The sequence below is a fragment of the Thalassophryne amazonica genome, chromosome 6 (assembly GCF_902500255.1).
Source record: "Thalassophryne amazonica chromosome 6, fThaAma1.1, whole genome shotgun sequence".
NCBI classification, from domain to species: domain Eukaryota; kingdom Metazoa; phylum Chordata; class Actinopteri; order Batrachoidiformes; family Batrachoididae; genus Thalassophryne; species Thalassophryne amazonica.
The window spans coordinates 16,858,267-16,879,012 of record NC_047108.1 but is presented as its reverse complement, the minus strand read 5'-3'; the positions used below and the strand labels follow the sequence as shown (position 1 = coordinate 16,879,012).

Sequence of the window (20,746 nt, the reverse complement as noted above, 5' to 3'; positions counted from 1 at the left end):
ACTACCTGGCTTGCTGCCATCATGTGTTCCCATCATTCCCTGCTTCTCCAACATCTCAAAGAACCGTCACCTTCACAGCAACATGTGATTTTGGCCAACGTGAAAGCAGTGCTCACACTGATCATTTGATACTTTTCCTAAAGTAATCTGTAAGACATCTGTGCATCATGTTCACATACATACCAAATCAAAAAAGCAGCAATGGACCTGAAGATGGAAGAGGTTTAATTTATTTTCTCACTTTTCCATATGAAACCAATTTAACGTTTATTGTTCAACTTAAAATCGACGACATCGTCAACGTACCTACTGCCTCTCGTGTCGTATTGCTTCATGTTCTTGATGAAGTGAGTCTTCTTTGCTTGCTGAGGTCTGGGAGAACCGGAGAGATTGCGGGTCCTACAAGGAAAGAAGGTGTTTAGATCCCCAAAGCTCCAACGTCCGTTTGATGATAAACATTGATAATTCAAGGTGATGAGCTACAGCGTGCCGGAGCATCTGGCGCTTTCTCATGACCAAAGTGTGAAGAGACGCTGACATGAGCGTTCTTCTCTGTGATGCAAACAAACAAATCAACAAAGCTGGTAGCAAAACAAAAGTGAGATGGGAAATATGGAGTCAAACAGGTAACAAAAAACTGAAGAAACCAAAAAACCATCAACTATGAATTAGTATATTTACAACCCCAAGTCAGAAAACGCCCCCCCCCCCCCTCATACACCCATTTACTTTGACGTGTGATGTCATGCTGCAGCTCGCTGAGCCCGAAACAGAGCGGAGTCAGAGCACAGATACATATTAAAACTCTTTATCATTGTCCTAGGCTCCGGGATCTTCCCCAATATTTGTAACCAAGGACTGATAACGCCGCTCCGCTAAAACGGTGACAAACTTAACCCTTTTAACTCCTGTGGAGTCTGTGTCAACAGCAACCTCAGGAAAATCTTCTGCCTGATCATCAATCACAGACTCCTACACGTCCTGAGCAAATTTCAAAGGATCGTCCAACAGACCAGATTTTCATCCTCAACACCCTGACTGACAACCAAACAAACAAAAATAAAGACAAACTGTTCTCCTGTCTGGCAGATTTAAAAAAATATTCGATTCAATTTGGCCCAAGGGTCTGCTGTCCAAACTGTTGGAAAGCGGGGTTGGAGCAAAAACATATGGCATCATAAAGTCAATGTACACAAACGACAAGTGACAACAAACACACAGGCTTATTTTCGATGGATGGATGGATGGATGGATGGATGATATTTATTGTCATTGTCATTACAAGTGCAACAACAACGAGATTATGTCCACACTCACATTTCCACAGATAAGATACAGCAATTAATCCACAATTATTACTTGTTTACCGTAATACACTGTAAAAATGAAAACTTAAAATTGTTGGCCTCAAAAGGTTTTTTTGATCATATAAACATAAAATGTTTTATTGTGTTGCAAACAACATCAAACCGCAGAAATTCTTCTGGAGGAAAAACAATGGGGCATTTTATCCTTGAGAGGCTAATAAGCCTGCCGTGTTTGTGGTTGAGCAGTGAAAAACACTTTTCCAGCTTCACATGAACAAACCAGTTCCCAATTATGAAAATTCAGGGAGGTGGAGATGCGACCGCCCTCACCAGAGTCCCAAGCACCCTTTTTTTTTTACACCCTTTTCAAACATTTCTATACTTTCTATTCTTCTATTTTTTATCTTTTGTCATATTTTAAACATTGTTTTTTACATTTAAATTTTAGACGTCTTTGACATAACTAACACATTTTAACATAAATAATATTAATTCAACTTTTATACATATTTAGTCTCTCATCTAGTCTCACCTCTTGTTTAGTGCAAGCAGTAACTCTGGGTCTTTGACGCGCACAGGCGGCTGATGTGGGGATGCACTGTAGAGAGGAGAAAACGAAGATCGTACTCTATTTATTCTTTTTTTTTGGTTGCCCCAAACTCTGTCTTCTCACTGGTATATTTATGCACTAAATATTTATCCATTTTGCTCCTGGCATGTTAGCTAATGATGTTCCTTTTTTTCTTTTCTTTTTTTCATGGTTAACAGTGTATACAGATATCCCCCCCCCCCCCCCCCCCCGAAGAACTTTGCGCCCCCTAGGGGTGGCACGCCCCACAGTTTTAAAACCACTGCTCTAGTGGACACAAAAATCAAATGCCTGTTTTGGCAGATGACCTGGTGTTGCTGTCTTCAACCAAAGAAGGACTACAACAACAACTTGACCTTCTACACAATTTCTACCCAAACCTGGGCCTTGACAGTGAATCTAACCAAGACAAAAATGATGATATTCCAAAAAAGGACCCAGCAGAATCTAACCAAGACAAAAATTATGATATTCCAAAAAAGGACCCGGCCTCCAGTCACACAAATATCATTTCTTCCCTGATAAGACGGTCCGAGAACACACAAAAACGACACCTACCTCGGAATAACCATCAGCACCACAGGCAACTTCAACAAAGCTGTAAATGACCTGAGAGATGGGGCAAGAAGGGCTTTTTATGACATCAAAAAGAACATCAAAGTAGACATCCCAATTCAAATCTGGCTCCAAATACTGGACTCCATCATAGAACCCATTTCTCATTATGGTTGTGAGGTCGGGGGCCAGCTCACCAACCAAGATTTTACAAAATGGGACAAACATCAAACTGAGACCCTGCATGCAGAATTCTGCAAATCCATCCTCTGCATCCAATGGAAAAAAACACTGAACAAACGCATGCAGAGCAGAATTAGGACACTACCCACTAATTATAAAAGTTCAAAAGAGAACAATAAAATTTTATGGCCACCTTAAAAATAGTGACCCAATCATGATCCATAACAAAACCCTGATCCACAGAGAGACTGTAGAGAGACACCCCCTCAGCTAGCTGGTTATGGGACTCTCTACACAAACACAAGCAGAGCCACCAAACACAAACCCTGTTAGACTAAACCAAATTATAAGAAAACAAAAAGAAAAATATGTGACGCACTGGAAAAAAAGATCAACCAAAAACCAGAGTAAACTGGAATGCTGTTTGTCCCTAAACAGACAGAACTCGGTGGAAGAATACCTGATCACTGTGACCAATCCAAAGCTCAGGAAATCTTTGACCATGTACAGACTCAGTGAGCACAGCCTGGCCATGGAGAAAGGTTGCCACAGACAGACCTGGCTCCCCAGAAAAGACAGACTGTGCACCCACTGCTCACAGCACCAGGTGGAGACCGAGCTGCACTTCCTGACCACCTGCCCGCTGCACCAAGACATCAGAGACATGAATAGAGACACAGATCACAAACACCCAAACAGACTTTGAGAGCAACATCGACAAACTTCACTATCTGTTGGCTGAAGGACTGAAAGAAAAACGGACGCAAACCACCATAAACCCAAACAGGAGATTAAACTGCTACGTCACTTTATCTATACACAACAAAAATATAAACGCAACACTTTTGGTTTTGCTCCCATTTTGTATGAGATGAACTCAAAGACTAATCATGGTGTCTAATCAGCATCTTGATATGGCACACCTGTGAGGTGGGATGGATTATCTCAGCAAAGGAGAAGTGCTCACTATCACAGATTTAGACTGGTTTGTGAACAATATTTGAGAGAAATGGTGATATTGTGTATGTGGAAAAAGTTTTAGATCTTTGAGTTCATCTCATACAAAATGGGAGCAAAACCAAAAGTGTTGCGTTTATATTTTTGTTGAGTGTATGTATAATATAACTCATTTTATAGGACAGCATATTTTTACACCGAAAACACAATTTTTTACTATTATTTCAATTCCACATCTCCAGTGTACACATTTATTTACTGTAGACTATTGGTAACTGCATGTACATCTTCTTAATTTTTATTTTCATTATTTTTATGACCCTTAATTGGACTAAGCGACTGAAGATGAGTGTATTTTTATTTTTTAATTATTTTACTATTTTTAATTTCAATTTCAATTTATTTTCATTTATATAGTGCCAAATCACAACAAGGTTGCCTCAAGGTGCTTCACACAAGTAAGGTCTAACCTTACCAACCCCCAGAGCGACAGTGGTAAGGAAAAACTCCCTCTGAGGAAGGAACCTCAAGCAGACCAGACTCAAAGGGGTGACCCTCTGCTTGGGCCATGCTACAGACACATATTACAAAACAATTCACAAAACGAACGCACAGGAAATGTTGCTGGTGCACAGGATGGTTTCCGGAACAGATACCACACCCATCTCTGGATGGAGCCGCACCTCAAACAGAGAGAAAAAAAAAAAAAAAAATCAGAATCAAGCAACAGAAAGACAACAGATACACAGTATAATTTGTCAGCATTAAGCAACAAGCTGACAAGCAAAAACAGAAGAAATACTAAGGTGATCGCAGGCCACTAGCCCTAAGCTTCACTAAAAGACCCAGACTTTAGATAAAGTTGAGGCTGTGGCACACTCCATTTCCCAATAAAATGAATTAAAAGAGTAAAAAGCACAGAAACATACTATGCCAGTATGCTAGCTATGCGGAAGGGAAAATAATTTTATTAATTTTAAAATAAGTCTGGACTTTAAAGTCTCTACAGAATCTTACGGTTGTATTGATGCAGGCAGATCATTCCACAGAACAGGGGCATGATAAGAGAATGCACTGTGACCCGAAGGCTTTTTATTCACCCTAAGGACACAAAGTAGTCCTGCACCCTGAGAACGCAAAGCCCGGGCCGGTACGTAAGGTTTAATTAGGTCAACTAGGTAGGGAGGTGCCAGTCCATGAACAATTTTATAGACTAGTAGCAGAACCTTAAAATCTGATCTCACAGGGACAGGAATGTTATGTGGGCCGCTGAAGAGGAGGTACTGCTGGCCCACCACCACCAGAGGGCGCCCTGCTTGGAGTGCGGGCTCCAAGCACGAGAGGGCGCCAGACCCAGAAGAAGTGACAGCTGTCACTCATCGCACCAGCTGTCACTCATCTACACCACTATATAAGCCGGACTGCAACTCCACCTCCCCACCGAGAAATCGACTACCGAAGAGGTAATTTTCTCTGCTGACTCATATCGTTGAGTGATAATCTGAACATCTTTTGCAGCCGTTATCCTGTGGTGTTCGTCCTTATCTGTGGAATTGGCGTCGCCTCACACCCCAAACCAGATAAGTGGTTTAAACAGGAGCTGCACGAGTGTGTGATTGGAGGTGGAGGTGCTCCCTCCTAACTGTGTGCAGACTGTGGATTACTGAGTGTGCGGACTCACACTCATTCATCTTGTCTTTGCTTTCTGCCAGCAGTACCAGGGTCGACAGCCGAAGACGGAAGCCACCTGGGGACACGGGACTTGGCGGCTCCGGTGTTCTTCAGACCGTTGGTGGTGGAAGCCGTGTGGGACGCGGCTTCTCTCTCGTCGGGGGTCTTCTATCTTCGAGCCTGCCCACACGTCACCTGGTGTTAATTGACTTTGCAAATTTTGTGTATTTAGTTGTGTGTTGTCACAACATTAAATTGTTACTTTTTGGCTTATTCATTGTCCGTTCATTTGCGCCCCCTGTTGTGGGTCCGTGCTACGACACCTTCCTAACAGGATTTCTCGGCCATTCGTCATGGATTCCGAGGGGCGTCAACCCGAGCTTGAACAGCCAATGGAAGAGCCAGGAACGCAGGCGTCAGCGGGAGGCATGTTGAGTGAGCTGCAGCAGATCTTAACCACCTTCACGGCTCGGCTAGATTTAGTGACCGAGCAGAATGTTCTCCTTAACCGGAGGGTGGAGGCTCTCACCGCCAGGGTGGAAGCGCGCGATCAGGGCGCTGCTGCAGCCACTCCTCTTGCTGGTCCTGGGCCCGTAACAGACGTTCCACTGGTCGTTCAACGACCCCCCCACCGTCCCCTGAAGCATACATAAGCCCTCCGGAACCGTACGGGGGCTGTGTGGAGACGTGCGCAGACTTCCTCATGCAGTGTTCGCTCGTCTTTTCACAGCGTCCTGTCATGTACGAGTCAGACGCCAGCCGGGTGGCTTATGTTATTAATCTGCTTCGAGGAGAGGCACGCGCCTGGGCTACGGCACTTTGGGAGCAGAATTCACGGCTCCTAACGTCTTATGCTGGGTTTATACGGGAGTTCAAACAAGTGTTTGACCATCCCAACAGAGGCGAGACCGCTTCGAGCGTGCTGCTGTCAATGAGACAGGGGCGTCGCAGCGCAGCCGAGTATGCAGTCGACTTCCGCATCGCGGCAGCGAGGTCCGGCTGGAATAACGTTGCGCTCCGCGCCGCCTTCGTAAATGGACTGTCTCCGGTCCTGAAGGAGCACCTGCTGGCTAAGGAGGAACCGCGGGATTTTGACGGGCTTGTCGATTTGGTTATACGCTTAGACAACCGTTTAAATGAGCATTGTCGGGAGCAGGCCGGGGGGCGTGACCGGGCACGAGCCGTCCCTCCCCCTTCCGGTTCCGAAAAGGTGACGTCGTCCCCACGCTTCACTGCCAGAGAGCTCCGTGTGGCTACAGCTCCCCCTGCTGAGGAGGCTATGGACACGAGCAGGGCCAAAGTAAAAACAAACGTCAGACAAAGGAGGCTGGCCCACGGGGAGTGTTTTGTCTGCGGCTCTTGTGAGCATATGCAGAAGGACTGCCCCAAAACGGTCAAACTACAACGCCTGTCCTTAGAAACTGGGCTAAGGGTGGGCCATAACACGCACGCGGGGAAACCCCGCAAATCTGCACGAATCCCAGTAACGATCCTTTGTGGGGATCTAACCCTTCACGCCCCAGCACTGGTAGACACGGGGTTGGAAGGGAATCTGCTGGATAGCAGATGGGCAAAGGAAGTAGGGCTCCCCCTGGTGGCTCTGCCGGCACCATTGCAGGTGCGAGCACTAGATGGCACCCTGCTTCCATTAATCACACATCAGACACAGCCAGTGACCTTGGTTGTGTCTGGAAATCACAGGGAGGAGATCGTGTTCCATGTAACACCTTCTACCTCCCGAGTGATTTTGGGATTTCCATGGATGGTGAAGCACAATCCCCGGATAGATTGGCCGTCCGAGGTTGTGATGCAGTGGAGCGAAACCTGCCACCGGGAGTGTTTAGGATCCTCGGTTCCTCCCGGCACGACGGCTAATGAGGAGGTCAAAGTCCCCCCCAATCTGTCGGCGGTGCCAAAGGAGTACCATGATCTTGCTGACGTCTTCAGCAAAGATCTGGCACTCACTCTTCCCCCGCACCGACCATACGATTGTGCCATCGATTTGGTCCTGGGCGCTGAGTACCCGTCCAGTAGGTTGTACAACCTCTCACGTCCGGAACGCGAATCAATGGAGACCTACATCCGGGACTCTTTAGCTGCTGGGCTGATCCGGAACTCCACCTCCCCGATGGGTGCTGGTTTCTTTTTTGTGGGCAAAAAGGACGGCGGACTCCGTCCATGCATTGATTACAGAGGGCTGAACGAGATCACGGTTCGCAACCGATACCCGTTACCTCTGTTGGATTCAGTGTTCACGCCCCTGCATGGAGCCCAAATTTTCACAAAATTGGATCTTAGAAACGCGTACCACCTGGTTCGGATCCGGAAAGGAGACGAATGGAAGACGGCATTTAACACCCCGTTAGGTCACTTTGAGTACCTGGTCATGCCGTTCGGCCTCACTAACGCCCCCGCAATGTTCCAAGCTTTGGTAAATGACATCTTGCGGGACTTCCTGCATCGGTTCGTCTTCGTATATCTGGATGATATACTCATCTTTTCCCCGGACCCTGAGACCCATGTCCAGCATGTACGTCAGGTCCTACAGCGGTTGTTGGAGAACCGGCTGTTTGTGAAGGGCGAGAAATGCAAGTTCCACCGCACTTCTTTGTCCTTCTTGGGGTTCATCATCTCCTCCAACTCCGTCGCCCCTGATCCGGCCAAGGTTGCGGCGGTGAGAGATTGGCCCCAACCAACAAGCCGCAGGAAACTGCAGCAGTTCCTCGGCTTTGCAAATTTCTACAGGAGGTTCATTAAAGGCTACAGTCAGGTAGTTAGCCCCCTGACTGCCCTGACCTCCACCAAGGTCCCCTTCACCTGGTCGGAGCGGTGCGAAGCCGCGTTCAAGGAGTTGAAACGCCGGTTCTCGACTGCACCAGTTCTGGTGCAGCCTGATCCTGATCGCCAGTACATAGTGGAAGTGGACGCCTCTGACTCAGGGATAGGAGCCGTGCTGTCCCAGAGCGTGGAGGCTGATAAGGTTCTCCATCCTTGTGCCTATTTTTCCCGCAGGTTGACCCCAGCTGAACGGAACTATGACGTTGGCAATCGGGAGCTCCTCGCAGTGAAGGAGGCTCTTGAAGAGTGGAGACACCTACTGGAGGGGGCGTCGTTGCCTTTCACGGTTTTCACGGACCATTGGAACCTGGAGTACATCCGGACCGCCAAGCGGCTGAACCCCAGGCAAGCCCGCTGGTCTCTGTTCTTCGGGCGCTTTGACTTCTGGATCACGTATCGCCCCGGGACCAAGAACCAAAAATCGGATGCGTTGTCCCGGGTGCACGAAGAGGAAGCCAAGGCGGGGCTGTCGAACCCCACCGAGACCATCATCCCCGAGTTCACTGTCGTGGCCTCCCTTACCTGGGACGTGGAGAAGACCGTCCAGGAGGCCCTGGCAAGGAGCCCGGACCCGGGGACTGGCCCCAAGAACAGACTGTACGTCCCACCAGAGGTCAGAGCTGCCCTATTGGACTTCTGTCACGGATCCAAGCTCTCCTGTCATCCGGGAGTGCGTAGGACCGTGGCAGTGGTCCAGCAGCGCTTCTGGTGGGCGTCCCTGGAAACCGACGTTCGGGACTACGTCCAGGCCTGTACCATCTGCGCCAGGGGCAAGGCAGACCATCGGAGGACCTCGGGACTCCTCCAACCCCTGCCGGTGCCTCACCGCCCCTGGTCTCACATCGGCCTGGACTTCATCACGGGCCTCCCGCCATCCCAGGGCAACACCATCATTCTCACGATAGTGGACCGGTTCTCCAAGGCGGCCCACTTCGTGGCCCTCCCGAAGCTCCTGACGGCCCAGGAGACGGCAGACCTCCTGGTCCACCACGTCATGCGGCTGCATGGGATACCATCGGACATCGTATCAGATCGTGGTCCCCAGTTCTCTTCGCAAGTTTGGAGGAGCTTCTGTAAGGAGCTGGGGGCCACCGTGAGCCTCTCGTCCGGGTACCACCCCCAGACAAATGGCCAGGCAGAGCGGGCTAACCAGGAGTTGGAGCAGGCCCTTCGCTGCGTCACCTCCGCGCGCCCGGCGGACTGGAGTCACCATCTGGCCTGGATCGAGTATGCCCATAACAGCCAAGTCTTGTCTGCTACCGGCCTCTCCCCTTTTGAGGCATGTTTGGGGTACCAGCCCCCATTGTTCCCGCTGGTGGAGGGAGAGGTCGGTGTGCCCTCGGTCCAGGCCCACCTCAGGAGGTGCCGCCGGGTGTGGCGGACCGCCCGCTCTGCCCTGTTGAAGGCCCGGACGAGGGCCAAGACCCATGCGGACCGCCGGCGTTCCCCGGCCCCCACATACCAGCCCGGGCAGGAGGTGTGGCTTTCAACAAAGGACATCCCTCTCTGTGTGGACTCCCCTAAGTTGAAAGACAGATACATTGGACCATTTAAAATCCTCAAAATCATCAACCCTGCCGCAGTGAAGCTCCAACTCCCAGCTTCACTGCGGATCCACCCTGTATTCCATGTGTCCCGCATCAAGCCACACCACACCTCGCCCCTCTGTGCACCTGGACCTACGCCGCCTCCTGCCCGGCTCATCGACGGGGAGCCTGCTTGGACAGTCCGCAGGCTCCTGGACGTCCGTCGTAAGGGCCGGGGGTTCCAATATCTGGTGGACTGGGAGGGGTATGGACCTGAAGAACGCTCCTGGGTGAAGAGGAGCTTCATCCTGGACCCGGCCCTCCTGGCCGATTTCTACAAAAGACACCCGGACAAGCCAGGAGGCGCCCATTGAGGGGGGGGTCCTGTTATGTGGGTCGCTGAAGAGGAGGTACTGCTGGCCCACCACCACCAGAGGGCGCCCTGCTTGGAGTGCGGGCTCCAAGCACGAGAGGGCGCCAGACCCCGAAGAAGTGACAGCTGTCACTCATCGCACCAGCTGTCACTCATCTACACCACTATATAAGCCGGACTGCAACTCCACCTCCCCGCCGAGAAATCGACTACCGAAGAGGTAATTTTCTCTGCTGACTCATATCGTTGAGTGATAATCTGAACTTCTTTTGCAGCCGTTATCCTGTGGTGTTCGTCCTCATCTGTGGAATTGGCATTTGGTGTGACAGCGACGGCTTCGCCTCACACCCCAAACCAGATAAGTGGTTTAAACAGGAGCTGCACGAGTGTGTGATTGGAGGTGGAGGTGCTCCCTCCTAACTGTGTGCAGACTGTGGATTACTGAGTGTGCGGACTCACACTCATTCATCTTGTCTTTGCTTTCTGCCAGCAGTACCAGGGTCGACAGCCGAAGACGGAGGCCACCTGGGGACTCGGGACTTGGCGGCTCCGGGGTTCTTCAGACCGTTGGTGGTGGAAGCCGTGTGGGACGCGGCTTCTCTCTCGTCGGGGGTCTTCTATCTTCGAGCCTGCCCACACGTCACCTGGTGTTAATTGACTTTGCAAATTTTGTGTATTTAGTTGTGTGTTGTCACAACATTTAATTGTTACTTTTTGGCTTATTCATTGTCCGTTCATTTGCGCCCCCTGTTGTGGGTCCGTGCTACGACACCTTCCCAACAAGGAAGCCAGTAAAGAGATGGCAAAATGGGTGTAATGTGGTCAAGCTTTCTGCTTCGTGTCAAAAGTCTGGCTGCAGAATTTTGAAGCAATTGGAGAGCCCTAATGCTGGACTGTGGTAAACCAGAAAATAGAACATTGCAGTTGTTCAATCTGGTAGAGACAAATGCATGAATCAGGGTTTCAGCATCAGCCACAGACAGGATGGGACGAATCTTCGCTATATTTTGCAGGTGGAAGAAAGCAGTCCTCATAATATCTCTAATGTAGAGGTCAAAGGACAACATAGGATCAAAAAATGACCCCAAGGTCATTTTTGGTGTGTCAGGTGCATCATACATCACACTTTGTCAGTGTGATGTATGACACACGAACCTAGGCTAAACGTTAACTGGTGAAATTGATGCTGATGTCTCACTGGACCAAGAATCATCATTTCAGTCTTATCAGAGTTTAAAAGTAGGATGTTGCTAGACATCCAGCTTCTCACTGATGCAAGGCAATCTTCTAAAGATTTTATGTGGATGAGATTACCAGCAGTTATTGGCATGTATAACTGAGTATCATCAGCATAACTGTGAAAGGTAACCCCAATATGCTGCAATATGTGCCCAAGGGGTGCTATATAAAGGGAGAAAAGCAGGGGGCCTAAGACGGACCCCTGTGGAACCCCAAATTTCATGTTATATTTATTTTATTCTTTGCTGTATGTAACACTTGCTTTGGCAATGTAAATGTAGGTTTTACATGTCAATAAAGCTCAATTGAAATTGATAAAAAAATTAACAGAGCACAATCAGCGCACAGAGTCAGGGTGCAGAAACAGAGCATAGGGTAGGAGGACAGAGACAGAGCGCACACAGCATCAGAGCGCAGAGTCAGAGGACAGAGACAGAGGACAGTCAGCACACAGAGTCAGAGCGCAGAGTCAGAGGACAGAGACAGAAAGCAGTCAGAAGACAGAGTCAGAGGACAGTCAGCACACAGAGACAGTGCACAGAGACAGAAGACACTGTCAGAGGATAGGGACAGAGCACAGAGACGGAGCACAGAGTCAGAGGACAGAGTCAGAGGACAGAGACAGAGCACAGAGACAAAGGACAGTCAGCACACAGAGACAGAAGACAGAGTCAGAGGATAGGGACGGAGCACAGAGACAGAGCGCAGAGTCAGAGGACAGACACAGAGGACAGAGTCAGAGGACAGTCAGCACACAGAGACAGAGCGTAGAGACAAGCGACAGAATCAGAGGACAGGGACAGAGTACAGAGTCAGATGACAGAGACAGAGGACAGAGCGCAGAGTCAGAGGACAGAGACAGAGGACAGAAACAGAGAGCAGAGTCAGAGCACAGTGTCAGAGCACAGAGTCAGAGGACAGAGTCAGAGGACAGAGACAGAGGGCAGAGTCAGAGGACAGAGTCAGAGTACAGAGACAGAGAGCAGAGTCAGAGGACAGAGTCAGATGACAGAGATAGAGGACAGAGTCAGAAGACAGAGTCAGATGACAGAGATAGAGGACAGAGTCAGAAGACAGAGACAGAGGACAGAGCGCAGAGTCAGAGGACAGAGCACAGTGTCAGAGGACAGAGTCAGAAGACAGAGATAGAGGACAGAGTCAGAGGACAGAGAGCAGAGTCAGAAGGCAGAGACAGAGCAGAGTCAAAAGACAGAGATAGAGGACAGAGTAAGAGGACAGAGACAGAGAGCAGAGACAGAGGACAGAGTCAGAGGACAGACAGCAGAGTCAGAAGACAGAGTCAGAGGGCTTCCTGCTGCCCACTCGATATCATCCCCATTTCATTATTTGATCAAGTTGTCCTCACCACTGGCCTGTGTGTTTTATCAATAATCAACAGATCATTGATTTCTGTGTGTCCCTCAGTATTTTAAACAGGCTGTTATTCACCCTCTTTTAAAAAAGCCTCACACTGACCTTTCTCTTCCCCAAAATTTTAGACCAATTTCAAAATTGTCTTTTACCTCCAAAATCTTAGAAAAAGTGACCAAACATCTTAACGATGTTTTAGCTAAACAATATTCTTTCAGTCACTTGCATTCGACTGAAACAGCTCTTCTTTGAGTTTCAAATGGTATTTTAATGCGCAGAGATGCAGGTGATTAAGTCAGTAATCAATACTTGCACTTTTGGATCTGTCTGCAGCCTCTGACACTGTTGTTCACGGTGTTTTAATTGAGAGATTAAGGACATGGGTGGGCATCTCTGGGTCAGCCATTGATTGACTTTTATCCTATCGCTCTAACAGGAGTTTCAGTTGCTGCAGCTAAATATACGTCCTCTTCTGCCATTCTGTCCTGTGGTGAGCCCCATGGTTCCGTTCTGGGACCTATTCTATTTGCATTGTACTTGACCCACGTGGACATACGAGGTCTCTTAGATAATAAACCGACCCTTTTATTTTTTTTTTAACTATATGGATTTGAATGACATGCGATTACACCAATCATGCTTGAACCCTCGTGCGCATGCGTGAGTTTTTTCAAGCATGTCGGTGACGTCATTTCCCTGTGGGCAGGCCTTGAGTGAGATGTGGTCCCGCCCTCTCGGCTGAATTCCTTTGTTTCACACGGTGCTCGAGACGGCGCGCGTTGCTTTATCAAAATTTTTTCTGGACCTGTGAGGAATATCCGAGTGGATACTATTCGAGAAATTAAGCTGGTTTTCGGTGAAAAGTTTAACGGCTGATGAGAGATTATGGGGTGTTTCTGTCGGTGTAAGGACTTCCCATGGAGCGGGATGTCCTGCAGCGCTTCCAGGCGCCATCGTCGGCCTGTTTCGACCTGAAAACATCCTAATTTAAGGCTTAATTCATCCAGGACGTCGTGAGAGAACACAGAAGATTCAGAAGAGGCCAGCATGAGGACTTTATGCGGACATTCCACTGTTTAAGGACATTTTTTAATGAAAGACATGCGCGCAAATTCGCCAAGTCGTTTCCATGACGACTCAGCAAATCTGTGTGCGCCGCGACAGGAAAAACACCTCCGTGTTGAAAACCATTTGTAAAATTCAGGCGGCTTTTGATGGCTTTCAACAAGTGAGTAACTGAGAAATTTTTTAACAGCTTGGGCATGTTCCAACTTGCCCGTTAAGGTTTCCAACGGAGGTGTTTTTCTTGTCGCGACCCCCCGCGGTCGGGTCCGGCCCGACATGCGACTCTGCCCGCATGTTCTTTCATTACAAAATGTCCGTTAACAATGGAATGTCCGAATAAACGCCTCATGCCGACTTCTTCTGAAAGTTCTGTGTTCTCTGACGACTTACTGGGTCAACAGAGCCTGAAATGTGGAAGTTTTCAACTTGAAACGGCGAGACGCTGCCACCTCGAAGCGCAGATCACCGTCAGGCACCGTGGGCCGTCCTTACGGCGACACTACCAGACCAAAATCTCTCATCAGCCGTTAAAATTTTTACCGAAAACCAGCTGAATTTATCGAATGGTGTCCACTCAGTTGTGCCTTACAGTTTTGAAAAAAATTTGATCAAACAAAGCAGCAGTCTCTGAGCCATTCCTAAACAATGAAAAAAATGACGAGAGGGTGGGCGACTCCTCACTCAAAGACTGCCCACAGGCGAATGACGTAACCGACAGGCGTGAAAAAACTCTCGCATGCCCACGAGGGTTCAAGCATGTCTGATGTAATCACACGTGATTCAAATCCATATGGTTTTTGAAAAAAATAATAAGGTTGGATACTTTTCTAATAGATCTCGTATATTGAGTTAATGATGTCTCATATGGTTATGCAGATGACATACAGCTGCACATCTCCTTTACTCCATAAAATGTTTCTAGGGTATGTGTTCTTCAAAACTGTATTAACGGCTGCTAACTATTTGTCACTTAATACAGCAAAAACTGAAGTCATTGTATGTGCTCCTGAGGGGTTTGTTCCCTCAGTGATTAAGAACCTTGGCTCTCTCTCCTCTTTTGTTCACTCAGCAGTCAGACATCTGGGTGTTACATTTGACCAGGCTCTCAAATTTGACGCACACATTGCCCGTCTTGTGCAATCATGCTTCTTTCATTTACAGAACATTGCCCGCCTTAGAAACATTGTGTCTCAAGCTGAGCTGGAACAGATCATTCATGCTTTTATTTCCTCACGTCTTGATTACTGTAATTCGCTGTTCCCCAGCCTCAGTAAGCGTCACTGGACTGCCTACAAATGGTCCAGAATGCGGCTGCAAGGCTCCTTACAAGGTCCTCTAAGTGGTCTCATGTAACATCTGTTCTGTCTTCTTTTCATTGGCTCCAATTTTGGTTCAGACTGCAATTTAAAATATTGGTGATGACTTATTAATTATGATGACTCATTAATTCTAATGGTTCTGACGCATTAATTCTAACATTTCTGATGCATTAATTCTAATGGTTCTGACACATTCAATCTGATGGTTCTGATGCATTAATTATAACAGTTCTGACACATTCAATCTAATGGTTCTGATGCATAGTTTTAATGATTCTGATGTGTTAACTGGTTCTGACCCTTTAATTCTAATGGATCTGATGCATTAATTTTAATGGTTCTGATGCATAGTTTTAATGATTGTTTGGTGACTTAATTCTAATGGTTCTGACATGGTAATTGTAATGGTTCTGATGAGTTAATTGTAATGGTTCTGATGTGTTAACCCTGATGGTTCTGACACGTTAATTCTAATGGTTCTGATGAGGCCACCGGGACCACAGACACATGACGGAGGTTTCTCAGCATTCCATTTCCATGGGAACTCATCATTCCAGAATACTGAGGAATTTTTCCATTCACTGTGTGGGAAAAACAGCGATGATGAGGATGGTGGTGTTGTGACAAAGGCCGATATGACTTGAAAGGTCACCACACAGAACAAACAACACACCAACGGGGTTTAGAGACTGTGATGATATTTTGTAGGGCTTAAAAAGTGTCTCTTATCTCCAGTGTTGCCAAAGTAACTTTGAAAAGTTACATATCAAGTAAATTGTAATCTAACTTGATTATTGTTAAGACTGAGTACTCAGTTACTTTGCTGCTTAGTTACTTTGCTGATTATTCAATCTTAAGAGTAACCAAGTTAGATTACTAGTTACCTTATTAGTTACATTACTTATTAGCTGCAAGTTGTCTAATAAGTTCTAATAAAGCTGCTAGTGAAGTAACTGTATAAAGTAACTGTTAAAACAATTTAAAAAGTAACTAATAAAGTAACTTTTCAAAGTTACTTTGGCAACACTGCTTATCTCATTCTTCAAGCTCTTTGACATCATGAGGTCATGGTTCCTTTGATCTCTTTAAGATTCCTTCTTTGTGATGTCAAAGAAGGCTGATTTAGGTAACAGCCAGGTGACGTGGGCGTGTCCTTGTCCTTGTCCTTGTCCACTCTGGTATCCTCAAATCATGCTCGGACATGGACATAGAACGATAATCCATAAGGATCACAGGAATGTTCAGTTTTTGCACACAAAAATAAGACATTTGTAGATGTGGCGGAAATGTGTTGTCACCATTTTATGACATTTTATTTAGCAAGCAATTGATCAAAATTCAGCATAAGTTCAGTTCGCTATAGCATATAGCCTCATTTGTCCAAATGTTTAATGACATTTTAAACCAGTGAAGCCTAAATTTTCCCAAATTAAAGCTGAGGGTAAAAGCAAAATCTGACAATTTCTTCTTTATTTTGATAAATGGCTTACTTGATAAAGTGATTGTGAAAACAGTAACTTCACGAGCAGTGGCTCTTATTTTTGCTTTGCAATGATTTTATTCAAGCAGGATGTTTTTGTAAGCATCATCCTGATCTGGATCTGGATCAGGGTCTGGAAGGCTGTCTCCAGTCTGTCGCGGTATTTGAGCACAGAGTTTCAGTCCCGTGAGAACCAGCAGCCTCGTCAGTGGAAAGTCTGTGTTGCGTGGGAAGAAATAAGGACGATGATGGTCGTTTAGATAAGGACACGCCATGCAGGGTCACTGTGGAACTGAGCAGACGTAACCCACGACCTTTCCTCAACAGTAAACAAAATCTGGAGTCATTTTGATGAAGCTGATGACATTCCGACCCGGTGAAACTCAAACTGCAGTGATTTAACAAACAATGGCAGATTTAAACATCTGCACACCAAAAAGAGACTCCTTGCTAGTTTTTTGAAAAACTTTTCAGGACTTTCAAACATATTTTAAATGAGCTGAAACTAGACTTGGGCTCGTGACCGCTGAGGAAGTTGTGTTTTTTTTTTGTTTTTTTTGTCGGCAGATTTGAACAGATTTCAGAGAAATCTGGTGCAGGTGGAACTCTTGGACAAAGGAACAGCTGCTTAAATTCAGGTCCAGATTCGGATCAGTCGGCAGATCCAGGTTGCTGAGAGGTAAAGTGGGCTGTCCCACATGTAACCTCGTTTTGAGATATTTGTCTTTGAAGTTCAGAAAACACAAAGAAGAATAAATACATGTCAAAACAGAAACAATGAACTGGAACTGATTGGTTGCATAAATGTAACTGGGTTTGTAATATGAGAGTAACTGTAACTACTGGTCTTAAAGTAAGACTAACTAACTGTAACGGGTTACCTGAAAGTAAGTAGTGCTGGGGAGTAACTCGTTAAATGTAAGGGAGTTACGCAACAGTTACTGAGAAAAAAAATACCAAATTAAATTAGAGTTACTTGTTAAAATACAGGTGATTATAATATGATTATACATATGTGGATATTATAATAATAATTAAAAATATCTAATGAATGAAATATTCATTAGGTCTGTGTTGCATTCCATCTTTTCCAACTCAGCCACATAGAGTGTGCAGCCAGTACATTCTGAGTGCCGGTCCCAAGCCGGATAAATGAGGAAGGTTGCGTCAGGAAGGGCATCCAGTGTAAAAAAGGTGCCAAAATTAGAAAACTTTAGAAGTGGTGAAAGTAGATGAGTTTAAATACCTGGGGTCAACTGTCCAAAGTAATGGACAGTGTGATAGAGAGGTGAAGAAGAGAGTGCAGGCAGGGTGGAGTGGGTGGAGGAAGGGGGCAGGAGTGATTTGTGACCGAAGAATATCAGCAAGAGGTCCTGCGACTTATACGGCAATGCAAAATATATACCAAAAAAAAAAAAAAAAACCAACCAAAAAAACCCCACACACATTCTGTTTTTACTGTAATAATAATAATAATAATCATCATCATCATTTTAATGACTACTTCGGACTTTCCCAGGAATTAAAGCATTAAAAGAAATAAACTCTAATAATAACAGTATTAATGCTAATCATAAGTGCACAAAAATCCCAAATTAAACACCTGAAAATACAATGCCAAAAAATACTTTACTCTGATTATGTAATTAAAATAGCTGCATTACCTATTCGATTTTTAACTGAGTAACTAATCATCTTTAAGCTCTTACCTCTCAAAAATAATGTTCCCAACACTGCTGGTACCTGTAACTTCAAACACTCCTTTGATCCTGATCAAGGGGTGGATTGTCCTTTTGAGTCTTACTGATCCTGATTCCAAGATGAAAGCATTCAGGATCACATTTCAGGAATAAGAATCAACATCAGGACCTGTTCCTTAATCGTGATTGGTTTGAACTCAATTATAAGATCAAAGCAAGACAGGGAGACAGAAGGTGATAAAAACAGAACTTCAATGAAGATCAAAGATCAGAGATCAAAGACTGATCAGCATCAAAAGTCACAGATCAGAATGTTTGGGGGTGGGTGGGGAGTTCAAAGAATAACCATCTCACAAAGAAAATGTCAACAGAGACAATTTGTTATTAATTAAGTGATATAAAGAGACTAAACTGTGATTCCAGCAGTACCTGCAGGAATCCTTCCCCATGCATCATGGGAAACCAAGCCTGAAATGCCTACAGCTTTGCCATCCAGTGACTGGAGCTGATAATGAGGTATTTGGACTCTGCTGACGGATCTGACTGGGAAACAGTGGGTTTCAGTCGGACTAATAACAGCTGAAGTTATTTAAGCTCAAAATAAGTGCTGCTGTCAGAACTCAGTAATCTTAAAATAGTGTGAGACTGATGTTTTTATGCTGTACTTTATTTAGACTCGAGTCTTTTTCTGGTTCTGTTGGCGGTGGCTTTATCTCGTTTCTAAAACAGTCTCATGTCATTTTAACTTTGAGGTTGATCCGATCAGCTTTGTACATCTGAGATCAATCTGAAATATTATTGACCTGTTTGAGTTTTTTTTCTTGTTATTTCAGATGTTTCTCTCTCTGCAGATTATGTAATCAATCTGAAAAACAGCTTTAATCTTCTCATGCCCACCAGCTGTACATTGAGCTGAACAGATTACACTCAGTCTGTCCGTCTGCTGTTTCAAAAATATCTGCTTTTCCTCAGCGATTAGGCCCCACAGCCTGGAAACATAAACGCACTCGTGTGAATTGTTCGTGTCACTCACACATCACTGAAGCCAAAGTCACACAAACGGCGCATCAATTCTGTCACAATCGCTGCAGGCCTAAGGATCAGGATCTAAGCATGCAACTGGCACTCAAATTCAAAGATTCATTCAACCTAAAATATCAACAAATCAGTAAAAAAATAAAGAAATTAATGTGCATAAAGAGCAATACATGAAAGAATAACTAAATGTGGAAATATAAAGACAAAAAAAAATTCTGAGTATTTTTTTTTATAATTTTCACATTTATTTACTTCTATGCACATTGATTTTTAAATTTATACTTTTACAACCCCAATTCCAATGAAGTTGGGACGTTGTGTAAAATGTCAGTAAAAACAGAATATAATGATTTGAAAATCCTCAATTGAATACACCACAAAGAGAAGATATTTAATGTTCAAACTGATAGACTTTTTTGTTTGTTTTTTGTTTTTGTGCAAAAATTTGTTCGTTTTGAAAATGGATGCCTGCACATGTTTCACTTGATGTATGACTTCAGTTGTTCAACAGTCCGGGGTCTCCGTTGTCATATTTTACGCTTCATAATGCGCCACACATTTTCAATGGGCAACAGGTCTGGACTGCAGGCAGGTCAGTCTAGTACTGGCACTTTTTTACTATGAAGCCATGCTGTTGTAACACGTGCAGAATGTGGCTTGGCATTGTCTTGCTGAAATAAGCAGGGACATTCCTGAAAAAGACATTGCTTGGATGGCAGCATGTGTTGCTCCAAAACCTGGATGTACCTTTCAGCATTGATGGTGCCATCACAGATGTGTAAGTTGCCCATGCCATGGCAAGGTACCAACAGGCAGCAGCCTCTGTTGTGAGGGGGCAAAGCAGTGGGTGTGGGAGGAGCTCGAAGTAACCATGGAGAAGGACATTTGGTCCATACCAAGGTGCTTCTGGAGGACCGTGAGGCACCTCAGGAGGGGAAAACGTTGAATCACCCATGGTGTCTACAGTAAGGATGGGACTCTGTTGACCTCAACTAAGGAGGTAATCTGGCACTGAAAGGAACACTTTCAGGAACTTCTGCATCAGACTATACTTGGAGCACCCCCTATAGTCGGGGCAGAGCTGGAAGCTGATGGAGGATTATCATCAATTTCCCTGGTGGAAGTCACTGAGGTAGTCAAACAACTCCACAGTGGCAAGGCCCTGGGGGTTGATGAGATCCGTCCAGAAATGCTGCAGGCTCTGGGTGTGGGTCTTGGATGAGACGTCTCTTCAACATTGTGTTGAGATCTGGGACAGTGCCAAAGGAGTGGAAAACTGGGGTGGTGGTCCCCATATTTAAAAAAGGGGGACCAGAGAGTTTGTACCAACTACAGGGGCATCACACGACTCAAATTCCCCGATAAACTCTACTCCAGGGTACTGGAAAGGAGGGTTTGGGCGATAATCAAACCTCTGACTGAAGAGCAGGTTCCATCCTGATCATGGAACAACTGACCAGCTCTTCACTCTCACAAGGATCCTGGAGGGGGCCTGGGAGTATGCCCATCCAGTCTACACGTGTTTTGTACACTTG

At 45.9% G+C, this 20,746-nt stretch overlaps 1 protein-coding gene across 2 annotated transcripts in view; it reads right to left on the bottom strand.

Annotated features, from left to right (window-relative positions):
- Positions 1-20,746, bottom strand: part of cables2b (Cdk5 and Abl enzyme substrate 2b) — an 84,136-nt gene that overhangs the window by 39,486 nt on the left and 23,904 nt on the right. For both annotated transcript variants that reach the window (XM_034171806.1, XM_034171807.1), the window contains exon 2: positions 307-399. In XM_034171806.1, coding sequence (XP_034027697.1) covers positions 307-399 — 93 coding nt within the window. The remainder of the gene's footprint in view (positions 1-306; positions 400-20,746) is intronic.